Source organism: Adiantum capillus-veneris, chromosome 8 (genome assembly GCF_014529385.1).
Source record: "Adiantum capillus-veneris isolate H3 chromosome 8, ASM1452938v2, whole genome shotgun sequence".
Lineage (NCBI taxonomy): Eukaryota > Viridiplantae > Streptophyta > Polypodiopsida > Polypodiales > Pteridaceae > Adiantum > Adiantum capillus-veneris.
Genome location: NC_140938.1, coordinates 62,633,731 through 62,660,821, shown reverse-complemented (window position 1 = coordinate 62,660,821; position 27,091 = coordinate 62,633,731). Strand labels below are relative to the sequence as shown.

Sequence of the window (27,091 nt, the reverse complement as noted above, 5' to 3'; positions counted from 1 at the left end):
GGCATTTTCTCCACAGAAGACCTAGCGTTTTTGCATCAGATCAGCCTTGGCAATTTATGCACAGCAGATCAGCCCCGGCGTCATCACGACACAGCAGATCAGCCTAGCGTTTTTGCATTTGCAGAACCCCGGCGACAGAAGGACCAATTTCAGCCCCTGGCGTTTTTTGATTTCAGCAGCAAATTAAGACCGGCATCATTCACCTAAAGTGTAGCAGATTCAGCCCGTAAAGACCATCAGTTTTCAGCCCTAAGAAACCTCATTTTTCAGCCAAGAAAACGCAGCCAAAACAGTCATTTTCAGCCACCGAAACAGTCCCGAAATTCAACGATTAGAAGATCTCAGATTTCAGCCATCGTCGTCGTCGTCGTCTTCGTCATCGTCGTCGTCATCGGCATAGACCAAGTTGCATAGTCCATTGCATACGCATTGTACACCTTTGTGCAATCAAGTAGACCACACTCGCCGACGAGAGTGGGGCCTTCGGAGGAGGGTTTTACAACCTCTCGGTGTCGTATCTCTTCTCTCTCCTTCTCTCAGTCTCATTCATTTGCACGCACAATATCCACTCACTTTGTTCGTGACCACAGCACTCTACAAGACGGAAAGCTCTCTCTTTCCCTAAGAACTAAAAGGAACCTTGAGCAATAAAGATCACTAATCTTGAGAAAATACAACATTCATTCCGCTGCACCTAACAGTTATGGTCGTACGTCGGGGCACCGTTTTGTCATATTGTTTCACCCAGGTAGTATGCATGATGTGATCAGTTCCTCTCTTGTTGAGAGAGCCCGCCTCGAAGTTAATCCGAGTATCTCCTATCGAGGTCTCTGGCTTTCGTCCTGGTATGGACGCTCTCATCACGGAGGAGTGCCTCGATGTGTTATTTGCAATTCAACAGATTGCCTTCACTAGAAGATTTGTTGTTTCTCCTCTCTCAGGATGTGATATGATTTTGGGCATTCGATGGTTTCGTGATAATGACGCTCTCATGAAATTTACGGCTAACACTAACTCTCAATGCCGACACTGATTCTCCTATTGTCATTCATGGAGAGGACATTGCTCCTTCTCCATCATCATTGCTAATATGCAGGACAAGGTTGAAAGGATTCAAGATAAAAAGATTCTCTCAATCTCTTTTTCTCCAGCATGACACACAGGATTTGCACGATTATGTGAAGCATGATGATGATTAGATTGACAATGATTTGCATGATCAAGATGTGCTTTCTCACAAGCATGATGAGTTGCATAAAGAAGATGTGATTGTTCACCAGGATGAGGTATTAGTAAATGCTTTTTCTATCAAAGCTAACCTCGTTGCAGATTTGATCAATCACGAAGGATCGATCTTGGCTCTCGAGCCTTGGTCAAAAGCACCCTCACAGGAAGTATTATATGTTCGCATGATTGATACGCACGCATTGTTCGAGTGTTTCATTCGTGAAGGTTTCCTATATTTTAGTCAACATCGTTATGTGATCCCTTTTCCTAGGCATGACATATTGTATGTTGAGCACGTTTCTCTCATGGATGAGCACGAATGTATGCGGATTGTTCATGAAAAGCTGAAAAGTTTGTATGTCAGGAAGTCACATTCAATGTCTCTTCCTTGGCATGTCACAGTTTCCGAAAGAGCACATGATTGTATGAGCACCACGCATGGGCATTTCCATTGTGATTTGCCACACTTGATTGATTTCGATCAAACAGAAAAGATTCGATCGCATTGTTTGCATGTGTTTGATGAACGGGTTGTCACTCTGTCTCTATGTTCATCTACATTGCATACACAGTCTTTAGAGAAGACAAGATTTTTTTCCTTCACTTTACATGGAATGGGTATGTTCATGGTTTTGTGTTGGAGATGTTTTCAGGAATTTTCAGCCATGGAGATTCTTGAAGACGAAAAAAGCAGGACTCTAGACGAAGTTGAAGCATCGAAGGAGCCACATAAGACTTTGTGTCGCTTTCGGCGCAGCCCAAAGAAGCAAGCGTTGCAGACCTTTATGAAGTTCAAGTACCGCACGACCCACACCTCAAAGTGGGCCGGCGAAGAGTCCCTTCCAGGATTCCGGATGCTATTGGCGATCTCCCTCAACGCCATACAATTCGGTACCAGTATCTCACTTTGAAAAAGAGGGGATGTCACGTGACACATCCCAACCCTATGTGTCCGTGGACAAGCTACACCATAGAAGGATTCCCGGCAATTCAGTCAGTTTAGATTAGCAGTGATCTGGCACTTTTGTGAGTCTATTCATAGACCGTGCATGCCCAGTCACTTAGCATAGATGCATATCCTCCGATTGCACACAGCATGATCATCGGAATTCCCATCAGAATCCATTCGCATCAGTTAGGGAAATTTTCCGGTGCATTTAGCCTATTTTCCTATTTTTGGTTATTTTCACTCATTGTATTTAAGTGACTTTCCAACAAAAGTAGGTAGGGCAATTTTGCTAAGTTAATATATAAGCAAACCCCAGTTAGCACTTTCTGGCAGAAGAGGCAGCAGGAGCTTCCCGCTCAACAGGCAACTTCTCAGCAATACCTCCCAGCACACCCAGCGTTTTTGGAGTTCATCCTTGCCGGGCCAGTCTCCACCATTGCCGCTTCCTCATTTGCAGATATCACCTACATCCCCCAGCAGTGCAGTTTCCTCCCCGTGCTAGCAGTAGAGATCCTAGCGTTTTTGCTTGCAAAAACGCTGCATGACCAGCCCAGCGTTTTCTTCACAAAAACGCCAGCCCACTTGCAGATTCAGCGTTTTGTTTTCAGCCTCGAAAACGCAGCAGAACTTCAGCCCCTTCAGCGTTTTCAACAGGTGCAAATCTGCCATAAAACGCAGCCTAGCAGGTGCAAGACTTCAGCGTTTCCATTTTCAGCATGACCCCCGACATAGCCAATCATTTTCAGCCATCAAGACAGCAGTAAAACAGTCAGTTTCAGCCCCGAAAACAGTCCACAAATTCAGCCAAAGAAGATCACAGATTCAGCCATCGAGTCATCGTCGTCATCGGCATAGTCCCATTGCATCAGTCCATTGCATTCGCATTGTACACCTTTGTGCAATCAAAGTTAGACCACTCTCGCCAACGAGAGTGGGGCCTTCGGAGGAGGGTTTTACAACCTCTCAGGTGTCGTATCTCTTCTCTCCTTCTCTCAGTCTCATTGACTTGCACGCACAATATCCACTCACTTTGTTCGTGATCATAGCACTCTACAAGACGGAAGGCTCTCTCCTTCCCTAAGAACTAAAAGGAACCTTGAGCAATAAAGATCACTAATCTTGAGAAAATACAACATTCATTCCGCTGCACCTTACAAATGGTATGATCTTCACGACGAGCAGGGGGTGACTCTCCTGGTAGGCCCTCTGAGAAGCAATCGGCGTGAGAGTGGAGAAAATCTTGGCATTCTTTATCAAGTTTAGATATATTTGTCCTATCCTAATCGCTCAATTCTTTCATAAAGATCGAGTAAACAAACAGACTAGATTTCATTAATTTTGAAATGGCCGAAGCTGATACAATAGGGACAGACTCGCCCTTTAGTTCAATATCAAGTACAATTGTTCTGCCCTTTTATGTAGTCAAAGTCGCTTTTCTCGCCTGATAATCGACCACGGCGTTGTTCTTGTGGTACCAGGGAATCCTTAAGAGAACATCACAACCCTCCAAAGGCATTATGAAAACATGCCCAAAATACCCCTGACAATGCAACCGAAGTTTGCCAATGACAAGGTGTAATGGCTACGTCCCTGCCGGGTGCCGCTAGAACTGCCTGTGCAAGTGGTCCCATCCGATCGGGAGTAATCTCGAGCCGCGCCGCCAATTCTGGTGAAATGAAGTTTCCCTTGGCTTCTCCATCAAAGAAAATCAGGGCCTCTTGATCTTTCACTTTGCCCCAAGCTCGGCAAAGTTCTGTACTCTCATCCATGGTGTCGAGATCGGTATCCACACAATCTGGAACCAATCCTGTTTTCATCTTGCCTTTTCGTCCACGTTCCTCAGCTGCTCTCGAACTCTCAGGCCTGTCGCCATCCTTATCATTTTGTTCTTTTTGTGCCTTTTTAGGGCACTTCACGGAGATGTGTCCCTGTTCTCCGCATCCAAAGCACTTCCCCTCTTTGATGAATCGAGCTCGCTCCTGAGGAGTAAGCTTGGGTCGTGCATCCTTTTTCTCTGGGTTGCTCTTTTTCTTTCTACTTTCATTCCCAGAAGTCTGTTAGGCTCGTTGTGTAATGTTCTCATCTGTCGGGTAAGTCAGACTGCCAGAGTGAATGGCAAAGCCCCGCTTCGCATGACTCATCAACTCCTGAATAGAAGCTGACTTCTGCTCCAAGCAGTGATCTCGGATCTCTGTAGGTAGACCCAAGGTGAACCGCTCAATCTGTTCTCTGAACGAGATCTTCTTGAATGAAGAGGCGGATAGAAAAGAGCTCCAGAATCTTTCACAATAAGCATTGATTGTATCTTTCTTGGTCATCCGAAGATGGTTCCAAGCAGCTCGTATATCTCGTTCATATTCTAGCGTCAACCAAGAAGAAATATAAAGCTTTTTAAATTTCAGTCATTTAACTGGCGCAGTCTTGTTTAAAAGAAGCGTGGACCACCAAGTACGAGCATTCCCCTTAAGGTAAGAGGTAGCTCTCCGAATCTTGGAGTGCTCTGAATAGCGTCCTCCCACGAAAGCAATGTCAAACTGCTATATAAAAGACAAAACCTTCGAAGCATCTGAATATCCTAAAAAAGTATCAAACTTGATCGAGTAGCCACCCTCCTTAAACTTCCCGGAAAATCAGTGCTTTTCTCATGCTTTTTTCCGTGCTTTTTGGCTTTCTTTTGTGCGTCAAAAAGCTGAGCAATCCGTGCATCAACCACCTCTTGTAATTTCTTCTCTGAATATTGTTTGTGATCAGAAGGTTTCTTGAGAGCGGGTTTCAATGGTGGTGTAATGGTTTTCTGCCACTGTGCATGCACTTCCTGAAAAGAAGTCTCGCTCATATATTTTGCCAATTTCGGATCCTTCGCAAAACTGAGCATCATCTTTGTTGCATCGCCGATCAATTGACGACGCTTCATCTCTCTTTGCTCCGCCTGAGTAGGCCGAGGCGGGCCATACTCTCTGTCAGAATCTTCGTTGTGATCCTTACCCGCATCTCCAGATGCAGAGGGAGTCGACTGATCCTTGCGTGAAGCCATAGGTGCCGCGGAAAAAAAATTGGGGATCGGATTTCCCATAGAAGAGAAATCGGCCATGCTGTGATACCACTGTAACAAACTTGGACACTCCAAGTCAAGAATCAATCGCAACAGCACCAAAGAACCACTTCAAACAATTCACAGATCATAATAGATTTGCACTGGCCCGGCAGAGTTCCGTGCCTAGAGATATTGGCCCCAAAGACTCGCGCCCCTTTCGGTATTTCTTTTTGTATTAATCAGTTCAAAGTACAAGAGAGTGGGTCGAGATTCACTCTCAGACTCTGCGTCCAAATGCTTTGAGAAGTGAATGCCCAAACCACTTATTTAAAGTTACAAGGGATGCCCAAAACGCTTCTAAATCAAAAGCTAAAAGCTTCTCTCTCTCAAACCCTCTGTGGGCTTTTTTTTAAAATAAAGCAATTGGACTCTCTCTCTCTCTTTCTCTGCCCAATTGCGTAGCCCAAAAAAGCAACTTTTGCAGCACAAAATCCGCCGCAATTTCCGGGATTTCTGTGCGCTGGCCCATGTGGCAGATTTTTAGGGTTTCAGCCAGCAGTTAGGGTTCCAAAAATTAGGGTTTCTGTAAAATTAGGGTTTCTGGCAGAAATTAGGGTTTGCAGAATTTTTACGGTTTCTGCCAGAAATGCTGTCGGTAGCCACGTCATCACTTTGTGACATCACCTCCTATCCCTCCCGCTCGTAGGATGTTGTCAGAGATCTCGTCGATGTAGAATTCAAAGAGGGTCGAGGACAGGGGGCATATTTGCTTAACACCAATGGTACTAGCAATAGACTCTAACAAATCGCCTCGGCAACGAGCTCTCCCATCACACTCATAGAGAGCATATATGGCGGGATTTGTGGGCTTTGCTTCTTCGAGCGAATCTTCTCTAGTCTACTAGGATGCCTGGGCATGTGTATCCCATGTGGTAGCATGTGGCCACTTTCCACTTAGGACTGTTGACACAATAGATGATGTATTATCTAATGAAGTCATCCATGAGGTCATTTGTTGTATGCCTATATAAGAGGCATTGTACACACCCATTGTAAGTGTTCAAGTTCAAGCATTTTACATTTGATTACATTGAGTCTTTCTCTCTTTCTATTACACACACACTCACATCATGAATGCCACTGTCTTGCACCTTTCTTGATCCAACAAGTGGTATCACAGCTTTGGTTGGCGCTCTCCATCAGCACCTTCCCATTAGCTCGTCATTAATCGGACTCCCATTATCATTGCCATTTTGCAATTTTTTAATTTTGCACTGGCTTGCTTTATTATTATGTGTGATTATCTTGCGTGTTTGCTATCGATTCCTTAATGTATTTTTTCTTGTGTGTGTGCGTATCTACTTGTGGACCAGTGTGTGCACAATCTCTGTGTGTGTTTTGGAGAGGGAGAAGGGAGCGTGTGCACTGAAGGAGTACGAGCGGAAGTGCGACGCGAGAGAGAGTGCGAGAAGAAGAGCACGACGATATGGTGAACTCGCTCTACTGTAATGTGTAGAGCATAGTGAGTTCTTATTAGGTTTTTACAAAAGAATATGTGTACATACCTGGCGGCCCGCCCACTTACCTGGGCGACCACATTGGGCTTTATACCCCAACAACCTCCCACTTAAAGTCCAATGTGGTACTTTAAGTGTGAGAGAAGCTACTATACAAGCTAATATACAAGAGATGTAGAGAAGTGATGTACTACCCTACACCTAACTGCTTGCGAAAATGCGCAAAGCTCTCTGAGAAAAGTCCTTTTGTAAGTAGATCAGCAGGATTTTCTGTGGTGTGAACTTTGACAAGCTGAAGTTGCTTATCCTCGAGAATTTCCCTGATGAAATGATACTTCACATCCACATGCTTTGTCTTTGAGTGATAAACTGGATTGCGAGCCAATTGTATAGCACTTTGACTATCACAATATAACACAGTCATCTCTTCTTTGATTCCCAAATCTGTTACTAGTCGATTAAGCCAAATTGATTCTTTGCATGCCTCTGATGCTGCAACATATTCAGCCTCTGTAGTAGACTGAGTAACACAATCTTGTAATCTAGAACGCCATGATACTGCTCCGCCAGCCAATGTAAAGACATACCCTGACGTAGACCTTCGGTTGTCTAAGTCACCTGCATAATCTAAGTCTGTAAAACCCTTTACACTTAGCTCCTGACTCCCATAGCGTATACGCATACTCTTTGTAGCTTTCAGGTATCTCAATATTCCTTTCACTGCCTCCCAATGTTTCTTGCCTGGGTTTGACATGTATCGACTTACTACTCCCACTGCAAATGCAATGTCTGGGCGAGTAGCAATCATTACATACATCAAACTACCCACTGCAGACGCATATGGAATCTTATCCATTTCAGCCTGTTCTTCCTCAGACACAGGACAATCTTGTTTGCTAAGTTTCACAAATGGTGGCAATGGAACACTCAGTGCCTTTCCCTTCTCCATATTGAAACGTTGCAAAACCTTGTCAATATACTCTGTTTGAGATAACCAAATCAACTTCTTTGATTTGTCTCTCTCAATGCGCATACCAAGTATATGACTTGCCTCACCCATGTCTTTCATGTCAAACGATTTTGCCATCTTTGACTTCAAAGCTGAAATTTCTTCCAAGTGCTTGCCAGCAATCAACATGTCATCCACATACAAAATAAGGATCAACCAACTCCCATCCTTAGCCTTCTTTGTATATAGACAGTGATCGAACTCACTACGTTTGTAGCCTTGAGAAAGCATAAACTTGTGGAATTTATGGTACCATGCCCTCGGTGATTGTTTTAAGCCATAAAGACTCTTTAACAACTGGCATACCCAATCTTCCTTGCCTTTCTTAACAAATCCTTCTGGCTGCTGCATGTAAATTTCCACATCTAAATCACCATGCAAGAACGCTGTCTTGACATCCATTTGGTGCAACACCAAATCTAATATGGCAACCAATGCAAGAAAGCATCTCAATGTAGTCATCTTGACCACCGGAGAGAAGACTTCATCAAAGTCAATGCCTTGTTCTTGCTTAAAGCCCTTGGCAACAAGCCTTGCTTTGTACTTTGGCTGACTATCATGAGCGGTGATCTTATACCTGTAAACCCATTTACAAGGTAGAGCCTTTTTGCCCTGTGGTAATTTAACTAGCTTCCATGTCTTGTTTTTATGCAGAGCTGTCATCTCTGACTGCATGGCCAATTGCCAATTCCCGGAGTCCTTCATTTGCACTGCTTCCTTGTAACATGAAGGCTCATTGCAATCAGTCAACATGACATAGTTCATAGATGGAACAAACCTATCAAGAGGTCGCGTGACATGTCCAGATCTACGCACAATAGGTGGCTCAGGCTCAGCCACAACCTGTGGTTCCACTCTATCCTGTCCTTGCTCCTCTTGAGCCCTGACATTTTGTCTTGCACGTGCAGGTCCATCTTCTTGGAAGACAACTCTTCTAATCTCCTCAACTTTCTCTGTTTTAGAATGATATTTGGCTTCATTAAAGTGAACATCATTGCTGCGGATAACCTTTCTGGATTCGGGATCCCAAAGTCTGTACCCCATCTCACCAGAATTACCATAGCCTAGAAAGATGCACTTTCTACTCTTTGGCTCAAGTTTGTTCCTAAATTCCTTTGGAACGTGAGTATATGCCTCACAGCCAAAGACTCTCAGATGCTTGTATGAGGGCATTTTGCCTGACCATACCATCTCTGGCACTGAATCCTTCTGCAAAACCTTGCTAGGAGATCTATTTACAAGATGAACAGCTGTTGATACAGCTTCAGCCCAAAACCCATTTGGCAGCTGTGCATTAGACAGCATACTTCTGACCTTCTCTTGTATGGTCCTATTCATCCTCTCAGCAACACCATTTTGAGGAGGATTGTAAGGAGCAGTAAGTTCACGTTTTATACCTTTTGACTCACAAAAGTCCTGAAAGGCCTTTGAAACATACTCTCCACCATTGTCAGTGCGTAAGAATTTAAGCTTCTTGCCACTCTGATTCTCCACAAGTGTCACAAACGTTTTGAAAACACTAAACGCTTCATCCTTGTGCTTGAGAAAGTAAACCCATACTTCCCTCGAGTAATCATCTATAAATGTCATAAAGTAAGAAGCTCCCCCTAGAGATAGGTTAGGCATAGGTCCACACAAATCACTATGAACAAGTGCCAACTGTGTATCTCTTCTACTGCTTTTATGCTTATGTGGCTGCTGTGTTTGCTTACCATACAGACAATGTTCACAGAATTCAAAATCATTAAATGAAAAGCCAAGCAAATAACCAGAACGAGACAAGATTTCCATTGCCTTCTTGGACATATGTCCTAACCGGCTATGCCACAAAGAAACGTTCGGCTGCTCGATTACATTGATTACATTTTTAAAGACATTTCATACATAAATTATGTAAAGTCCTCCAGACTTTACTCCATGTGCTACTGTCATAGAACCCTTGGATATCTTCCACATGTTCTGTCCAAAAGTGGTGACGTAGCCAGCATCATCAAGTAAACCTGTGCTGATCAAGCTCTTTGTAATTGCGGGAACATGTCTCACATTTGTAATTGCGGGAACATGTCTCACATTCTTCAGCGTGAAAAAAGAGCCATTCTGAAACTTCAATTAAACATCTCCAACACCTAAGATCTCACATGTCTGCCCATTGCCTAGCCGAACATGATCTTTAGTGGTCACATAAGAGGTAAACCACTCCTTGTTTGGAGACACATGAAGTGATGCCCCTGAGTCTATAATCCAGTCACTCAGTACATTTCCATCAGATGCTGTAAGAAGAGCTGAGTCTATTGTATTCTTCAAGAAGTAGATGTCTCCTGACACTAGACTGTCATCCTCTGCAACAGTGTTTGTCACATTTATTTCTTGAATCTTCACTGAGGACTTGTTCTTCTCACCATGGTCTTCAGCTTTCTCTTTGCCTTTTTCTGCTTTCCATTCTCTGCAGTCTCTTTTCGTGTGACCCTTCTTGCCACAATGGTAGCATTCTATGTCACTCTTGCCTTTAGCACTGCGGGACTTGCTACGAGACTGATTCCTCTTTCCACCTTTGTACTTTTCTTTGGTCCTTCCCCTGACAACTAAGGCTGTTCCTTTGCCTTTGTCCATTGTCTTTCTATTGGTTTCTTCAGTACGCAGACTTCCTTCTACACCTGCTATGTTCAAACCATCTGGAGGTGCAAAATTACTCAAAGCTGTGCGAAAAGTGTCCCAACTTTCCGGCAATGTGATCAACAGGAACATAGCTCTAACAGGTTCATCAAACTTGACACCTTGAGCTGACAACTGACTGTAGATTGTGTTGAATTCATTCAGATGATTGGACATAGGTGTCCCTTCTTTCATCTTCAAGTCAACAAGCTTCTTAAGCCAGTATACCTGTGAAGCTGCACTCTGCTTCTCATAAAGATCACTCAGCTTTAACCATGCTTGATAAGCCGACACCTCGTCTGCTACATTGAAGTAAACGCTTCCTGCCAAAGTCAGCATAATGGTAGAAAGTGTCAATTCATCCATTTCGCTCCATTCATCTTCGTCCATATCTTCTGGTTTTATCCCCTTAAGCTTTATAGGTTTTATCTGCTTCTTTTGTACCAACACGTGCCAAATCTGCTTCTTCCACAATGGGAAATTGGTTCCATCCAGCTTCTTGATATTGTAAAGAGCAGTGTCATGTGATCCAGCCATAGCTACGCTTCACAGTGGTTTACTTTCCTGGGAAAAATTCGGCAGAGTTTCCCCTGTAAACTGACCTCTGAACCAATATCAACCTGTCAAATGAACCAAGAAAGCTTCAGATTCTGCAGAAATTTTGGCAAAGTCTCCTTTGTAAAATGGCTCTGGTGTACTCAAACACAGACCAAAAAACAGCTCAAAAAACCACTGTCTCTCTAACACTGGAAGCTGTGGGTAAACCTGTCTTGCACCTGTACTGTCTCTGACTGTCCTGTCACTGTCCTGTAAGCATAGACTGCGACAATGCCTCAACGGCAGTAAAGCAAAGATGCAATCCCAACTGTCTAACTCACAAACAATACATCCTAGCTGCCTATCTAAGGGTGCTCGAGGGATCGCTCCAAGACCTGTATCACCGAAAGGATCTCAACATTCGAGAATCCCCCAGCTCAATAAAACCTCACTCGACCCTCAACAAAGGCTGCAGTAAATCTGACAGTACATAGACTTCCCACAAAGTCATACATCCACAAATTTCCCCCTGTATGCTGTAACCGCTGCGGCGGTTGTTTGCTGCATGACTCACAGCCAGCAAACCATCAACAGACATACATCATCTCTGACAATACATCCCATGTGGAAGTACCTGCAATGTCAGGATGAAATCTGGAATATCAAGCAGCAAACACAAGCTACCTGATGAACTAGTGGATGTCGCCTACAGTCTGTGTGTAGATGCGCCCGTGTCGTATGTGACACGCCTCCAAGAACTGTGAGCCGTCCTTCGATGTGTAGATATCCTCAGCATCTACAGTCGTAGGCCACAAATCAACACTCTGGGAGTGTAGATATCCTCAGCACCTACAGTCGTAGGCCGAAAACCCCAAATTTGCAGAGTCGGATCTGCACCCGCTGAGACCACGTAGTCAAAAATGGCCTATGCAGAACTTTGTCGAAGCCGAACGGTGGCCGAGATGACCTCAGAATGAAATTCTGAGCACACCTAGCCCTACGGGTCCACCCACAAGATTTGGGGCCGTGTCTTTGCCTGTCGAATTTCACTCCAATCTGAGCTGGTGACTCTAGCCTCCTGCAGTGCTGCCCCGAGCCTCGATCTGAGCTCTGATACCAGTTGAAGGAGTACGAGCAGAAGTGCGACACGAGAGAGAGTGCGAGAAGAAGAGCACGACGATATGGTGAACTCGCTCTACTGTAATGTGTAGAGCATAGTGAGTTCTTATTAGGTTTTTACAAAAGAATATGTGTACATACCTGGCAGCCCGCCCACTTACCTGGGCGACCACATTGGGCTTTGTACCCCAACATGCACGCCACTAGTGGACGTTTTTGCACCATTGACAACTTGTCATGGTAACAACAACAGAGCGAAGCCGCTAAAGCTCCAAAGAAACTGCTCATTAGTCCACAGTAGCATCAAAACCACCAGAAAAGCAAAGCATGGCATTGAGCAATTCTGTCTGAGGGCCAATAGCATAGCATCACCATAAGCGCCACCAATCGCCTAAGCGGTGCCATCCTCGGCCACCACAGCAGAGCTCGACTCTCGCCCCATTCATCCAGTTCTGTTTTCACCAGCTACCCATCAGTTGTAGAGCCACTCACATCGCCCCTTGGCTTGCACGGCAGCCATAGCTCTTCTCGACGCATCCTCCTCTACAACCCATGCTGCAGTGAAGCCCTATCTACTACCAGACTCTCTCTTGGGCCCTTGCCAACACATCAACCTGTGAGTCGTAGCACTCAGGCCACTGTCTAGCTACCAGAAGCCGTTGCCGCAACAGCTTTTGGCATCGTTAACACATTTGGCAATTCTTTTTTCTTTAATGCAATCGACGCTCAGCACATCCAGCATCTTGCAAGCCCAATCCAGGAGCGAACCCCAAGTTGGCTCTAGAGCAGCAAGCTTGGCAGAGAATCTTCAGAATCTAACTGAACACGGACTCACTTGCAACAACTGCTATTCTTGGCATCCTTTCGGTAGCTGATTTTGTGCAGCATCTTAAAGCCTGCACCCTTGGCATAGTGGAGTTCATCTCCTCGGGCAGCTCGTCAACAACTTGGGCAAGAAAAGTAGCCCTTCGTGGTTCATACAGCCGCACCTTGGCTAAATTCGATGTACCAGGTTACCCTTCTCAGCATGAGCACGTGAGCAGAAGTGTGTTTTTTACAAATTTAAAAATAAAAATGTGCCCACTAAGAGGGGCCATTCACGTACATTTGTGAATCAAGAGAGCATTCACACTCATGAGTTAAGCATCATCTTCAAAAGGCGCACATATCATTGCCCTCAATGATTAGAGGTGACTTAGAGTGTACTCCAAACCACAAAGCTATGTATGTCGAGTTTCTTCAAATAAGAAGAGTATCATCAAGGGGAGGCGACTTAGGCATGTTTTTAGTTTTTGGCATTTTAGGCATTTTATTTGCATTCAATAAAAACACGCAGATGATCCTCGTCAAGGGGAGGAAAGTGGCACCATGCAATAGAAGCGGATAAAGGAAAAGAAGGAAGAGCAAAGGTCAAAAGCAGCATATATTTCTCGAGGACTATGACAGTGGCAGATCATTTTGCCTTCACCTCTTGCAATTGATACATGTTAGAGATAGCTTCGAGCGGATGGCTCACCTTGGTCTCCGAATTGTAGACATTGGTTTGAGGGGAGGTGTTCTTCATTTTGTCTCTTGGACTAGAAACGTGTAGCAAGCTCTTGGATTCGAGACTTGCAGTGGTCTCCTGGATTGGAGATATTCTTTAGCTCCAGGATTGGAGTGTGTCTCCTGCATTGGGGATGTCAGATTAATGTGCTCCTAGATTGGAGTGTTACGAGTGTATTGTGCCATTTGCCGTAGCCCAAACCCCAGAGGGAGGGTTGTTGGGATTTGTGGGCTTTGGCCTACGCTTATGCTTCTTTATGCGAATCTTCTGTAGTCTACTAGGATGCCTACATGGAATTGGGCATGTGTATCCCATGTGGTAGCATGTGGCCACTTTCCACCTAGGACTGCTGACACAATAGATGATGTATTATCTAATGAAGTCATCCATGAGGCCATCTGCTGTATGCCTATATAAGAGGCATTGTACAAACTCATTGTAAGTGTTCAAGTTCAAGCATTCTACATTCGATTACATTGAGTCTTTCTCTTTCTATTACAAATACACTCATCATGAATGCCACTCTCTCGCACCCGCCTTGATCCAGCAGCCCATATCATCTCTGAGGGTATCCCCAAAGTAGCCGAAAGAGCCTCTCCCGTGGAACTGTGACAAACGCTTTGCGGAAGTCCACAAAGCAGCAGTAAAGCCTCTTCTTCCGCACCTTTGCCCCATCAATGAGGTAGCACAGAACAAAGATGTGGTCGATGGTGGAGGTCTTCCTGAACCCTGCTTGGCCAGGGGCCCGTAGGCCCTCAGCCTCCCCGTATGAATTGAGCTCAGCCTTGGGAACTGCCCCATATAGTTTGTCCATTGTATGGCCAATCATGATAGTCCTGTAATTCCTTGGGTCCAAGGTGTGTCAGTAGCAGCAGAAGCGTTTTAAGGAAATAGCTCGGATCTAGTACTCCGCATAGACACAAGGGACACTTTACTTCACTGGAAAGAAGTGAACTGAACTGAATGAAAGAGAGAGACAAGAGAGAGATAAAAGAGACGACACGGGATGTTGGGTCCCAACCCTCAAGGGCCCCCATGCTCTATTGCTAGAGCAAGTACTTTCTTTATTCTTGCACAATGTTGATACAATGATGCTAAATGTTGAGATGCTGATGCTAATGGGTACTGACGCTATTGATGTTGGGTACTACTGAGATCTTGAAGGGTACTGCGTATTGGGGTACTAGAGGTACTAATGGGTATTGAGGGGTATTGCAGGGTACTGAGGTATTGTGGGGTACTGAAGGGTGTTGAGGTACTGATGGGTTTTGTGCCGACAACGATGACAACGACGACGAGGTATTAATGGGTTATGTGTCGACGACGGTGACGATGATGACAGCGACGAGGTATTGATGGGTTTTCTGTCGACGACGATGACAACCACGACGAGGTACTCATGGGTTCTATGTCGACGACGACGACAAGGTACTGAGGGGTTCTGTGTCGATGACGATGACGATGATGACAACGACGAGATACTAAGGGGTTCAGATGATCCTTATGTTGAGCTAGGCAAGAGCCAAGCCAAGCCAAGCACAAGGGATCCTAAATGTTGGGGTTTTGTGTCAACCACAATGACGACAGTGACGACAAGGAGGCTATGGCTGAATAGAAACTGCTAGCGATGTCGATTGCTAGAATTTGCAACCATGACGAGGCTAGGGGATGAAATCTGATGGAGAACATGGGCTGAATCACTGGCTGTCCTCGCTGAAAACGCTGGTCTTTTTAGGCTGAAAACGCTGGTTCATGCTGAGAAAACGCTGGAGATCTACTGGGTCCTGCAACACTACTTGGTGCTACTGCATCTGTCACAAACTGGTGACATGGCTGGCCCCCGGACACACCCTCAGACACGCTGCCCGGATATTGTGCCAACAGACTGACACGTGGCACTGTACGGACGCCGCAATTTCCGCTGATTGCTCCGCAAAACGCGTTGAGCTGCTGACATGGTAGAATGTACGGAATTCTGTAATTCGCGCCGGCTGCCTTTTGCTGGCAGATTTTGGGGATAATTGCTTTTGAGTTATAAAGCTTTTGAATTAGAGATTTTTGGGGCTCTGCTTTTGGGCATCCCTTGTAACCTTTATAATGAACCCAAGGGAGCTCACTCTGTAGAGCATCTGGACGCAAAGTCTGAGAGCGAGCACACGCAGGAGTTGTACTTTGCTGAAAGATTAATATAAAAAGAAATACCGAAAGGGGCGCCAGTCTTTGGGGCCAATACCTCTTGGCACGGATCTACGCCGGGCCGTGTTGACCTTTTTGTGAATTGTGAATAAGTTTGAAGTGAATCTCTACAATGCTGCGGTAGAATCTTGACTTGGGGTGTCCAAGTTTGTTACAGTGGTAGCAGAGCGCAGAAAGATTCTTCTTCTCCGGAGGATCCGATCCTTTTTGTAGCACGCACAGCCTTTGTGAAAGAATCTTTGTGCTCCGACCCCGGACTTATTAGCCACTCCCACCCTTCATACATCGCGCATCGGGCGCACTCCCGTCTTCATCGCTCTATCTTACAGGGCATAAAGCCATAAAGAATCCCAGATTACACATGGGTTCTTGTGAAGAATCTGACAGAGATGACACCTCTCAATGGGAAGGCAAAGAAAAGCTGAAAACCCGGCGCGGGAATTGAAGAAAAGAATGGAGATTTGGGCAAATTTTTTTCAGACAAGTTTGCCAAGGAGTACAAACGTCAACTGCACATTGACATATGTGTGAACACATTGATTAAGTACTCTAGGGACTCCAGGTTGGCGAACCACCTAACGAATTACCCGATTGATGAGATTTACTCGAGATGGCGTGTGGCCATCGCTTCTCCTTTCAAGTAGGGAGGAAAGCCGAAAAGACAGAGGAGTGTAGAAAAGCGGAACCTGTACTCGCAGAAAGACATGGACAAGCACTCTTGAAAAGAAGTACTTCTACATAGCCAACCAATATGACTTCCTCGAAGACAAAAGCAAGAAAACAAAAGAATGTGGACAGTCGATTAAATTTGAATCCTTTTCTAGGTTCCAAGATGCTCGAACATCGTGGTCCACTCTTCTTCTGAGAAAGGAAGCTCCAGTTACATGGTTGAAATTCAGAAGGCTCTTTATTTTCTTCTTGGCTGTCTCGGGAGTACGAACGAGATATACGAACCGCTTGGAATCATCTTCAGATGACCAAGGGAGATTCTTTGGACGCTTATTGCGAGAGATTTTGGAACTCTTTTCTATCAACCCTTCGTTTATAAAGGTCTCTTTTAAGGAACAAATTGAGCGGTTTTGCAACGGACTCCCTACAGAGATCCAAGACTACTGCCTGGAACAAAAGTCGAATTCTATTCAAGAATTGATGGGTCATGCGAAATGGGGTTTTGTGAAACATTCGAGAAATTTGACTTACCCCACTGATGAGATCTTGACTCAGAGAACCCAACAGACCTCTCACAATGAAAGCAGAAAGAGAGAGAGTTCCCAGGACAAAGAAAAGAAAGATACACGTCCCTGACTGACTCTTAGAGAAAAGGCTATCTATCTCAAAGAGGGGAAGTGTTTTGGCTGTAGGAAATTTGGACACATCTCCGCAAAGTGCCCCAACAAGCACAGCAAGAACAGATTGAAGACAAGCTAGAGAGGTCTACTAGAACAACAGAGGAACGTGGCAGAAAAGCAGATGAAAGCATAACTAGTACCACATTGCGTGGAGCCCGAACCGAATCAGATGAACGAAAGTACAAAACTTTGCCGCCCTTGGGACAAAGTGAAAGATCAGGAAGCCCTCATTTTTTTCTTTGATGGAGGAGCCAAGACCAACTTCTTGAATTGGCGGCTCGATTTGAAATTACGCACGACACGCTGAGGCCACAAACGGAGGCGGTTCTAGCGGCACCCGGACGGGATGTTGCCATTACACCAATCATTGGCAAACTTCGTTTGCAATGTAAGGGGTATTTAGGGCACGAGGAATTCTACATAATGCCCTTAGGAAGGTTGTGACGTCCTCCTCGAAATCCCATGGTAACACAAGAACAACGCCGTGGTTGACTATCGGGCTGAGAAAGTGACTTTGACAAATGAAGGGCAAAGAGATTGTACTTGATGAAATTCGGCTTCTTTGCTCGATTTTCTAGAGAGAACTGAATGATGATTGAAGGTCAAATATGTTTTAACCTCGCAAAAGAACGCCAAGTTTTTCTCCACAATCATGCCAATTGTTTTTCTGAGGGCCTGCCAAGCGAGTTGCCATCATCTCGTCCTGAGGATCATACTATTGATCTGATACCTGGAAGCACACCACAAAACCGGCCACCTTACCGTGTGAGCCGAGCCCAGAATGAAGAGATTATGAACCAAGTGAAAGACCTTTTGGAAAAGGGTCTTATCCAGCCAAGTACTTCACCCTACTGCTCTCCGGAGTTGTTGGTTTTAGAAAGACGGATTTTGGAGAATGTGCATTGATTATAGAGCTCTCAATAAAATCACCATCCAGAACACATTTTAAAGAAAGACGGATATTGGAGAATGTGCATTGATTATAGAGCTCTCAATAAAATCACCATCGAGAACACATTACAAATTCCGAGGATCGATGATACGATAACAGGGATCCTCTTGTTTCAACAAGATCAATTTGAAAAGTGGATATCATCAGATCCGAATCACGCAGGGGGATGTCTACAAGACAGCTTTTTGGACGAGCTTCGGTTTATATGAATTTTTGGTGATGTCTTTTGGCCTTACCAATGCTCCAACGACTTTCAACCGAATGATGGATAGGATTTTCAGAGAGTACAGATCTTTTGTTGGCACTTTCTTTGATGACATTATAGTCTTCTCCAAGGACAAGGCAGAACATAGACAACATCTCCTACAGGTCTTTCAGGGATTGAGAGATCACAAGTTGGTGATCAATGCATATCTTGACACAGAAAGGAGTCCCTTTCTCGTGGGGACCCACAGAGGTGACTGCCTTTAAGACTTTGAAAGAGTAATTGACTACAAGACCAATTTTGACTTTGCCAGATTTGCAAAAGTCATTCGAAGTATATTGTGATGCTTGTGGTCGTAGTCTGGGTGCGGTCTCAATGCAAAAAGGCCATGTCATTGCCTATGAGAGCAGATTGTTTTCAAGGCCGAAATTGACAGCACAGATTTATGAGAAAGAGCTTTTGGCGGTTATCCATGCTCTTACTCAATGGCGACATTACCTACTCGGAGCCGATTCTACAGTCTTCACTGATCATCAGAGTTTACGCTACTTCTTGTCACAGAAGCAGCTACCAAAAAAGCAGATGCGGTGGGCTAACATCTTGTCACAGTTTCATTTCCAAATTGTCCATGTACAGAGACAGAAGAACTTGATGGCAGATGCTTTGTCCCGAAAGCCGTTGGTCTTGGCTATTTCCACAATTCATCATAGAAGCTTCGAGGACATGGTCGATCAGTATGCCACACATCCAGATTTTTCAGATGTATTCAATCAAATACACAATGGGGAGGTAGTAGCGGGATATTCCATTCGCGATGGCTACTTGATGAAGAAAACCATGTTGTGCGTTCCACAGCCGTTGAGAGAAAAGGTTCTAACCGAATGCCACTGTCACCATTTATGGGTCACCGCGGCATTGATACCACCTTGAAAGGTGTGAAGTGATACTTCTTTTGGCTGTGACTCAAGAAGGATGTGGACGATTTTGTACGCTGTTGCTTGGTATGCCAGAAGGTCAAGTTTGACAGGCATAAAGCACAGGGATTGTTACAGCCTTTACCCATTCCCACCCGCCCCTGGGAAAGTATTGCTATGGATTTCATTTTTAATCTCTCGAAGACAGAGAGTGGGCACGATGGTATCTGGACTGTTATTGATAGATTTAGCAAGCAAGCTCATTTTATTTCAGTGAAAAAAAAAAAAGTCAAGCCGAACGAACCATTTAGCGAGACTGTTCATTGCCCAGATATTCAAATTATTTGTTTTGAAGGCTATTTGGGAGAACATTGGCACACGGTTGCAGTTCTCGTCACTTTCCACCCGCAAATAGATGGGCAATCTGAGATTGCAAATTCAGTCGTACTGGATTTATTGAAGTCTTAAATTTCTGATCAAAAGACTCAATGGGAAAAGTTTTTGCCCTTGGTGGAATTTGCTTACAATAACACAATCCACTCTTCGACGAGGAAGGCACCATTTGAGATTATTGAAGGTGCTACGAAGGTTCCACCCTTCCTAAGCACGAAAGATAAAATTTTTGAAGCCAACCAGTACGCGAGGGACTTAGACACTGCTTTTGCCAAGGTCCGAGGGGGCTTTAGCAAAATCTCAGGAAAGACAAAAGAAGGCAGCAGATCAACACCGTCGCGATTTGAAATTGAAGGAAGACGATTGGGTGCTCTTACGTTTTGAGAAGGCACGCCTAAGAAAGAAAAAGGGAAAGGAGCGGCTTTTTCCAAAGCTTAGCATGAGATACTATGGACCTTTTCAAATAATAGAAAAGATAAATGATGTCTTCTTTAGACCGAAGCTGCCCGATACTTGGAGAATTCACAATGCTTTTTATGTGAGTCTCTTGAAACCTCCCTTCCCGACTTTTTCCTTTAATTTGGCCATCCTTCTCATATTCTCGACTCGATTGCACGGCCGGGGGGTTTGTCACGGCCCTAGGGCACTATAGATGCTATTATGTGGATGTGTGTATATTTATGTGCATATGCTTGTGTTAATGTGCATGTGTGTATGGGGGGTGGTTGTGGGTATGGGGCACGGGATGAGCAATGAGTAATATCGGGTAACGAGGGGGAGGAGGGTAGGGTGGGACAGTGAAGGCAGTAAGCACTGCCCTGGTGCTACACAAGCAGGCGGTTGTTGCAGGTGGGGCGTGCAAGGTTGCAGCAACACGCAAGGCAGCAGCAACGCGCAGGTCAGCACAACACACACACACACACACACAGAGTCTCCTAACGCAATGAGTATGTAATACAATGAAGGGAAGGGGTTGTATATATACCAACCTCAGTAAATTGCCCTACCTAGACTTTGACAAATAAGTAAAATAAATCATAGTTACCCGGAACGGGAACGAGGAACGGGAACGAGGAACGGGGAACGAGAACGGAACGGGATGGGAACAGGGAGGAGGGGGGGAGCGGAACGGGAACGAGGCCGGAACTGTCGACTAAAGTAAGGTTTAATTTACCTCCATTCAGCTTAGTCCCAAATCAACTCCTAAACAGCCCCCAAACTACCCCCAACCTGCCCTCAAACTGGCCCAAATATGTCCCCCAGACATCGCCAAATTTGCCCCCAAATGCCTACTTTTACCCGTTCCGCCCAACGTTCCACCGTTCCACCTCATGTTCAGCCCCATTCCCCCCCCCATTCGGGAACACCATTCCTGTTACACCCCGCTCCGGAAAGGCGTTCTGTTTCCGAAACGGAGTCGTTCAAAACGTCGTTTCGGAACGTTTGGGCTGTGTCCCGCCCATTCCCTGTTACACTGAAATAAATACCTAATAACCAAAATAAATAATGGGACCATATTGGGCAGTTCACTTGAGATGCAAAAACTCTACCATAAGTATGGTGTGTTTTCAAAAAAACTCTTAAGAAACCATAAAAAATGTGTACAAATTACCTCATTGACTTAGGACTATACTTAGGTCTAAGGTTAAAGCCTAAAGGACCTAAAAGGATTTGAAAAATGACTTGAGGAGAGAGCATAAAGACCATAGACTCAAGGCACAACCTACAAAATTGTTTTAAAAACGGTAGACCGCATTTGTATCCATACAGTCATACGACCATCCAACATGGGTATTCGTACAACGTAGAGAAACTTCCATGGATGCATATACTAGAGGATACAAGGATATGTTTCCCCTTCGGGTATGTACACATTCGTGATGACATCTCATGAGACGCGTAGAGTGACTATACAAGAAGAGTCAACGATGTGACATGGTCATGCATGGAATGATAGGGATATTGGTTGTCATGATCCCACTGATGTTGTGATGCCATGTGAGCCATCGGATGGCAATAATGGACCTCTAGATGTAGATTCACGTGATATAAGTGGGCTTGCACGGCAAGCCAAAGTTTCGAGGCATCACGTACAAGTTTGTGCATGTACCTAGATGAGTTACTAGGTATGATCCATGCATGCATGATGTTGAGAGTTGGCCTCCACAGTAATAGCAGCGGATCGGCCCGTGGTTGACCATGATAGGAGGCTACAGGAAGTAGTGCTTGAAGTCTTGAGGTACTTGGGTGATACTCAGGTGTTGCGCATATTCTCTGATGTGCATGGAGCATTTGTACATGGTAATACAGATGCGGCTATAGACATCAGATTGGCAACATCTACATAGCCATGAGGTGATGGGCATAGGATGAGGTTTCTCATGGTTGCTCTTGCTTGAAGTGGGGGGGTGTTGAGGCAAGTGGTCGATTGCCCACTGTGGACAAACACCCTTTAAGTGGGGGGGTGTTAAGGCAAGTGGTCGATTGCCCAATGTGGACAAACACACATACCCATCACATATACACACAAAGTGAATTCATTCTTTGAGTAGTCTTAAGAAAAAAGATTGGAGTATCTTATCATTGGAGCTCCGGCTACAGAGTCTCACTCTCCTCTCTCTCATTCTCTTACTCTCGAGTCTCTGTGCACTCACCACGGTGCAACACACGGCGCGCCCCCTACGGAGGCAATCCTAGTAGTGGGTGGGCAGCCCTAAAAAAGGGGCATCGCCTAGCGTTTTTAGGGAGCAGTCCGTCCTTGCGTATTTTGGGCAGCTTGACACTTTGTCAATTCCTTGCATCAGGGCGGCAGCACCATTCTAGCGATGGGCAGCAGGTTGCAATTCCCTACCTTTTTCTCATGAGGGCAACGCACCACGTCCAATGTGCAGGTTCTCTTGCCAAGAGGAGATGCACCAAAGCTTTGCTTTCAGAGCAGGCCACAGTTGTTGCCATGTAGAGGTCGAGTTAGAGGTCTCATGTGCTGGAGCAAATGCCAGTAGCAATAGCAGTTTTCTGTTCCGTGGGTCTATCCATCCAGAGCATATCAGATCTATGATGGGCCACCCTTGGACGCTTGTAAGTGCAGCTTGTTATCAGCATGAAGAGCCTTTCCTAAATCTCTATCTCTTTCATTCTCAGCTGTCCTATCTCTCTCTACCTCTGTGATCTCTTCTCCATCATTGCCTTTGAAGTTTGTACATGTGTGACATTGCAGGTGTTCTCATGTGCCAGAGGCTCCTATCAGAGTAAAGCCACATCGGAGTCGGGGTGTCCACTGGATCAAAGTCCAGTATTTGTCATCGCATCTTCTGCTGCCTATTCCGACAGCCGTATCATATATGGAGGTGGAGAATCTAGCTGCTATTCGTGAGCTATGTGGTTGGAGTTATAATGGAGTTGCATAGGCACAGAAGTATCTCCCAAGGCCAGGTAATAGTTGCCGGTGCCTTTTATTATAGATAATGGCAACAATCAGACTAACGTCAATCTGCCTTCAAGGTAAAGATGTCCTCAGCTTAGAAAGTGAGAAGGGAACAGACAAGTAAAACAAGTGACTAGATCAAGATTCCTAGGTACAGAGAATCTCCAATACCGGAAAACAAAAGGTAAGAAAACATGATTTAGTGCGGATTCTTGATACCAGTTTGAAAATCACATCACACGTGGGGGACTGGAAATTTTTGTTTATATAAAATTCAAAAGTCAACACATAAGTGTGTATACGACGTACGTGTCCTCATATCCCACTTCAGGCCAGTGCACACTGGGCAGCTGAGTAAGTGAATAGTCATGTGCACACTATGGCACTTAAAGGTGTAGGGAAAGGACAGCTGTTGTCCTTTCCCTGTGATCACATATGGTGACCGGCAGAGGTCGAGAGCCATGGGGGAGCACTGATTACAGGGAAAGGTAAACAGCCGTCCTTTCCCGGCCTTCAGAGTCAGGGGTCGGGGGGCGGGGGGGGCACCATAACAGGGGCAGCAGGAGCGCTGACAGTGAAGCAGTCCCGAAAAATTCTGCATGCTGAGCTGGCAATAATTCTGGCTGCTGACTTGGCCCACACTGCTTGGACTCATTTGTTGTTCCTTCCGGCTGCTGACTTGCCTGACATCCTTGAGCTGCAGGCACTGTTTCGGCAGCAGAAGGTCCTCCTGGTGGACAGCCCAGAGGGGCACAAACTTTCCTGTACATGTACAGAATGAACCTTAAAAACACATACAAAACCAGAAGGTGGATATGTATGTACAAAATAAATGTGAAAGTAAGTCAAAGAATGTCCCTTTTTGCCCCATTCAGTTTTTCTGAGATAAATTCCACAAAATTGAAAATACTGACCGTTTCGAAGAGGAAATATTGGAAAGAAGCAAATACGAAAGCTAACAAACACAGCTAAAACTTGCACAATGGCATCCCAATTTCCTCCCAGGAACAGTGTTACCTCTTAGAGGCACGCAAAGCTTGAATGGCATGAGGGCAGAATGCTGTTAGACAATCAATGTACAATGCAGAGCCAAGTTCCAACATGCATGGTACACTCCTTAACAGATCAATGAGAAAGCTAGCACACAGAGAACCTCATGTGGAGCTTGCACAAAAACAATATCAAAATTTTCTCCCAGAAATAGTGTTAACTTTTAGAGTGCACATCTTGAATGGCATGAGGACACACTGTGAGATGATCGTTGTAAAATGAAGGACCAACATCCACTCCTTTATCGTTGCCTCCCATCTGGTTCCCATGCTGAGAGTGCCTGCATGGATCTCCCTCGCCAGCCCAACAACAACCATTTGTTAGAATCATTGAGCAAGCTGAAGTCTTTGTGATAGCTCTTCATAACATCTATTGCTGTGTCCAAGACGCTTGGAAGGATGGCCAGCTGCCGAAAGCCCATCCTTATGATCCGTGCCTGCCACTGTTTATAGGTTTCTGGGAGCTCTACTCTCTCGATGCCCTCACATGCGACCACGTTCAGGATAGCCCTTCCCATCAGTTCCCTCTCAAACATTACTCTCTCAGGGCTTTCATTCATCATCGTCGTGTGAAGGACATCAAACATGTTGGAATAGTAGTAAAATGCCTCTTTGAAGCGAGGTGCAAAGAAAGGAGAGCTGTGGCCTGCGTTCATAGAGCCCATGACAAATAATTTGGGATTAAAACTTCGCATTCGCTTTAGCAACTGGTCACGAGGACTGGGGAGCATGACAGTGTCGTCATGGATATGACCAAGCCTGTTGAACGAATTGATCACAACCACTTCATCTTGCGATATATGGAGAGAGGAGGCATCTATATCCTCCCATTTGCTGGCCGAAATCACCTGATACTCAAAAGGCACATTGTAGGTTTTGGCATACTCTCTAAGACGGCAACTTGTTCCCTCAGTTGTGGCCCTAGGGTTGATATCAGCAGGGTTCGCAGGGAATTCAATGCCTGTGATGCGAATGAAGGGGGGCCCTCCATGCTGGTGTGCAAGGGCATATATGAGACATGGCCACTGAAAGCCATATAGGATGCCATAGTCAATTATGTGTAGACGGCGCGCTCCTTTAGCCACCTTAAGAATGTACTGGTTTGCAAAGTGATATGCAATCTTCACATAAGGGCAGGCCTCAAACACCATTTTGTATGCCTTGATCACCATCAATGGTGATGGCAGTTGTGCAGTGTTGGCTATGGCTTTGTAGAGAGTGTTTCCCATGCCACTGAGGCGTGCCATTAATGCCTCACAAAAGTAATGCACAACCCGTTGCAAGCCGCTACCATGAGGAGATGCACCCTCTTGTTGAATTTGATGTAGTATATCCATGGCTTGCTTCACATTGCCGTTTCCAACTGCGATGCCACTGCCTATTAGGAGCGCTTTCAAATCTACTGGATTTTCTAATGCTTCATCTCGTCTCCCTTCATTGCGACGGGGGCCACTAGCCATTGCTGCTGAAGATAAGGCAGCTTCTTTACTTTTAAGGGGGTATTCGTCAAAAAGCTGTGCATAAAGCTCTGCTGGGAGGTCTGTGTTTCTCACCAGAGAAATGTCCTGCACTTCCGCTACCTTAAGTGAATGGCTAGGCATGAAAGGTCTATTGCCATTTTTATGAAATTGTACACGTTGTGTAGCAGGGATGGTTACACCATTTTGCATAAAAAGTGATGGCTCTTTATGCTGGTTCTTGACGTCAGACTTAAGCTCCATCATGTGACCCGATGAAAACCCATGCTGAAAGGCATCCAAATAATCTTCCGGTTGTTGCAGATAATAATTCGGGGAAAAATCTCTGGCAAACTCTGCTGGACTCTCCAAAACCTTTGCCACTAGCTTCTCACTAGCCCCATTCTCGGTTTCCACCGAATGGAATGAGAAAGAGTTTGAGGGATTCTCATCTAATATGTCATGAAAGCCCCTGAAGATATGTTCATACTGATCGTTAAGCGACACTGAGGACGAGAAATTTCCCTTACCTGCAATATTGTCAATGCTTCCATGTGCATCGGTAAGTCTGCCCACACTGTGGTGGGCCAGAAGTTGCCAGCTACTGTCTTCAAAGGTCTCATCCATGAGCATGCTGTTAATGTACTCAAGAAAACTATTATGGGGAGCAAGCTCCTCTTCAAGCTCAAGCTTGCTCTCTGTAGACGCTGCGGCAGCCCCTCGGTTGACATGGCTATGAACCAAGCTCCGATGTGGCGAAGCTGAGAGATCTCCATTGGAGATGGTGGGTTGCCTCCAAGCATACACAGAACTCATTTGGGTTGTTGAAATGGGAAATTTCGCATCCATGTGGGAATGCGTCAAGACAGTAAAAGTGGACCTACAGTAAGTGTAGTGTGGATTGGATTCTCTCTCTCTCTCTCTCTCTCTCTCTCTCTCTCTCTCTGGTGCATGTGCGCACTGTATCTCCTCTCTCGGGTCTCGGTACACAAATGCATCCACAAGTCACTACTTGGACGTTTAACCTTGCGAGGTTCATGGTTCTCATCTTTTCCACAAAGACCTCAAAAAATGCTCCACATTTCTCAACATATGGTAGGCTACTTTTTCGGCCGCCTTACAAAGAGTAGCATCTTGGGAGCAGTGGACCATTGGATAAAGCTTGCTGAGTAATGCCACATGGCAAGCTAATGATGACAAACTTTCTATTTTTATTGTTTCTCGTGGAAGGGACATTAAGTAACCACTAGTGTTTCAACCCGGCCAGTTTGTAGGCCCTTGTGAGAGGGTATTGGCATTTGTTTACCTGTCTCTTTAAAGAGGGACATTGACGCACAATCTTTCTCATCCTCTTTCACATTATTTTATCTTCAATTTCTTACAATATAATTTTTTAGTTGTAAATTGTGTTCAAATGAAAAAAAAATTATAACAAAAAATATGTTTTAAATAAAAGAGTTGAAAAGAAAGTCATTAAGTTCTTAAATGAAGAGACCCATTGAAACTAACGAGGTGAAGAGTCACATTGGTATACTAAAACAATTTAATAAAATGGACACATG

The 27,091-nt window shown here is 45.0% G+C and overlaps 1 protein-coding gene across 2 annotated transcripts in view; it reads right to left on the bottom strand.

The window, feature by feature from the left end:
* Positions 1-26,574, bottom strand: part of LOC147452244 (scarecrow-like protein 30) — a 48,401-nt gene extending 21,827 nt beyond the window's left edge. The window contains exons 1-2 of one of the 2 annotated variants that reach the window (XM_086518011.1): positions 24,272-26,573; positions 23,271-23,785 (exon numbers count right to left, since the gene is read on the bottom strand). In XM_086518011.1, coding sequence (XP_086374137.1) covers positions 24,315-26,378 — 2,064 coding nt within the window. In that variant the 5' untranslated portion in view covers positions 26,379-26,573 and the 3' untranslated portion in view covers positions 23,271-23,785; positions 24,272-24,314. Of the gene's footprint in view, positions 1-23,270; positions 23,786-24,271 lie in introns of those variants that run through there. The other variant, XM_086518012.1, reaches the window with a different exon arrangement.
* Between the last annotated feature and the right edge of the window lie 517 nt (positions 26,575-27,091).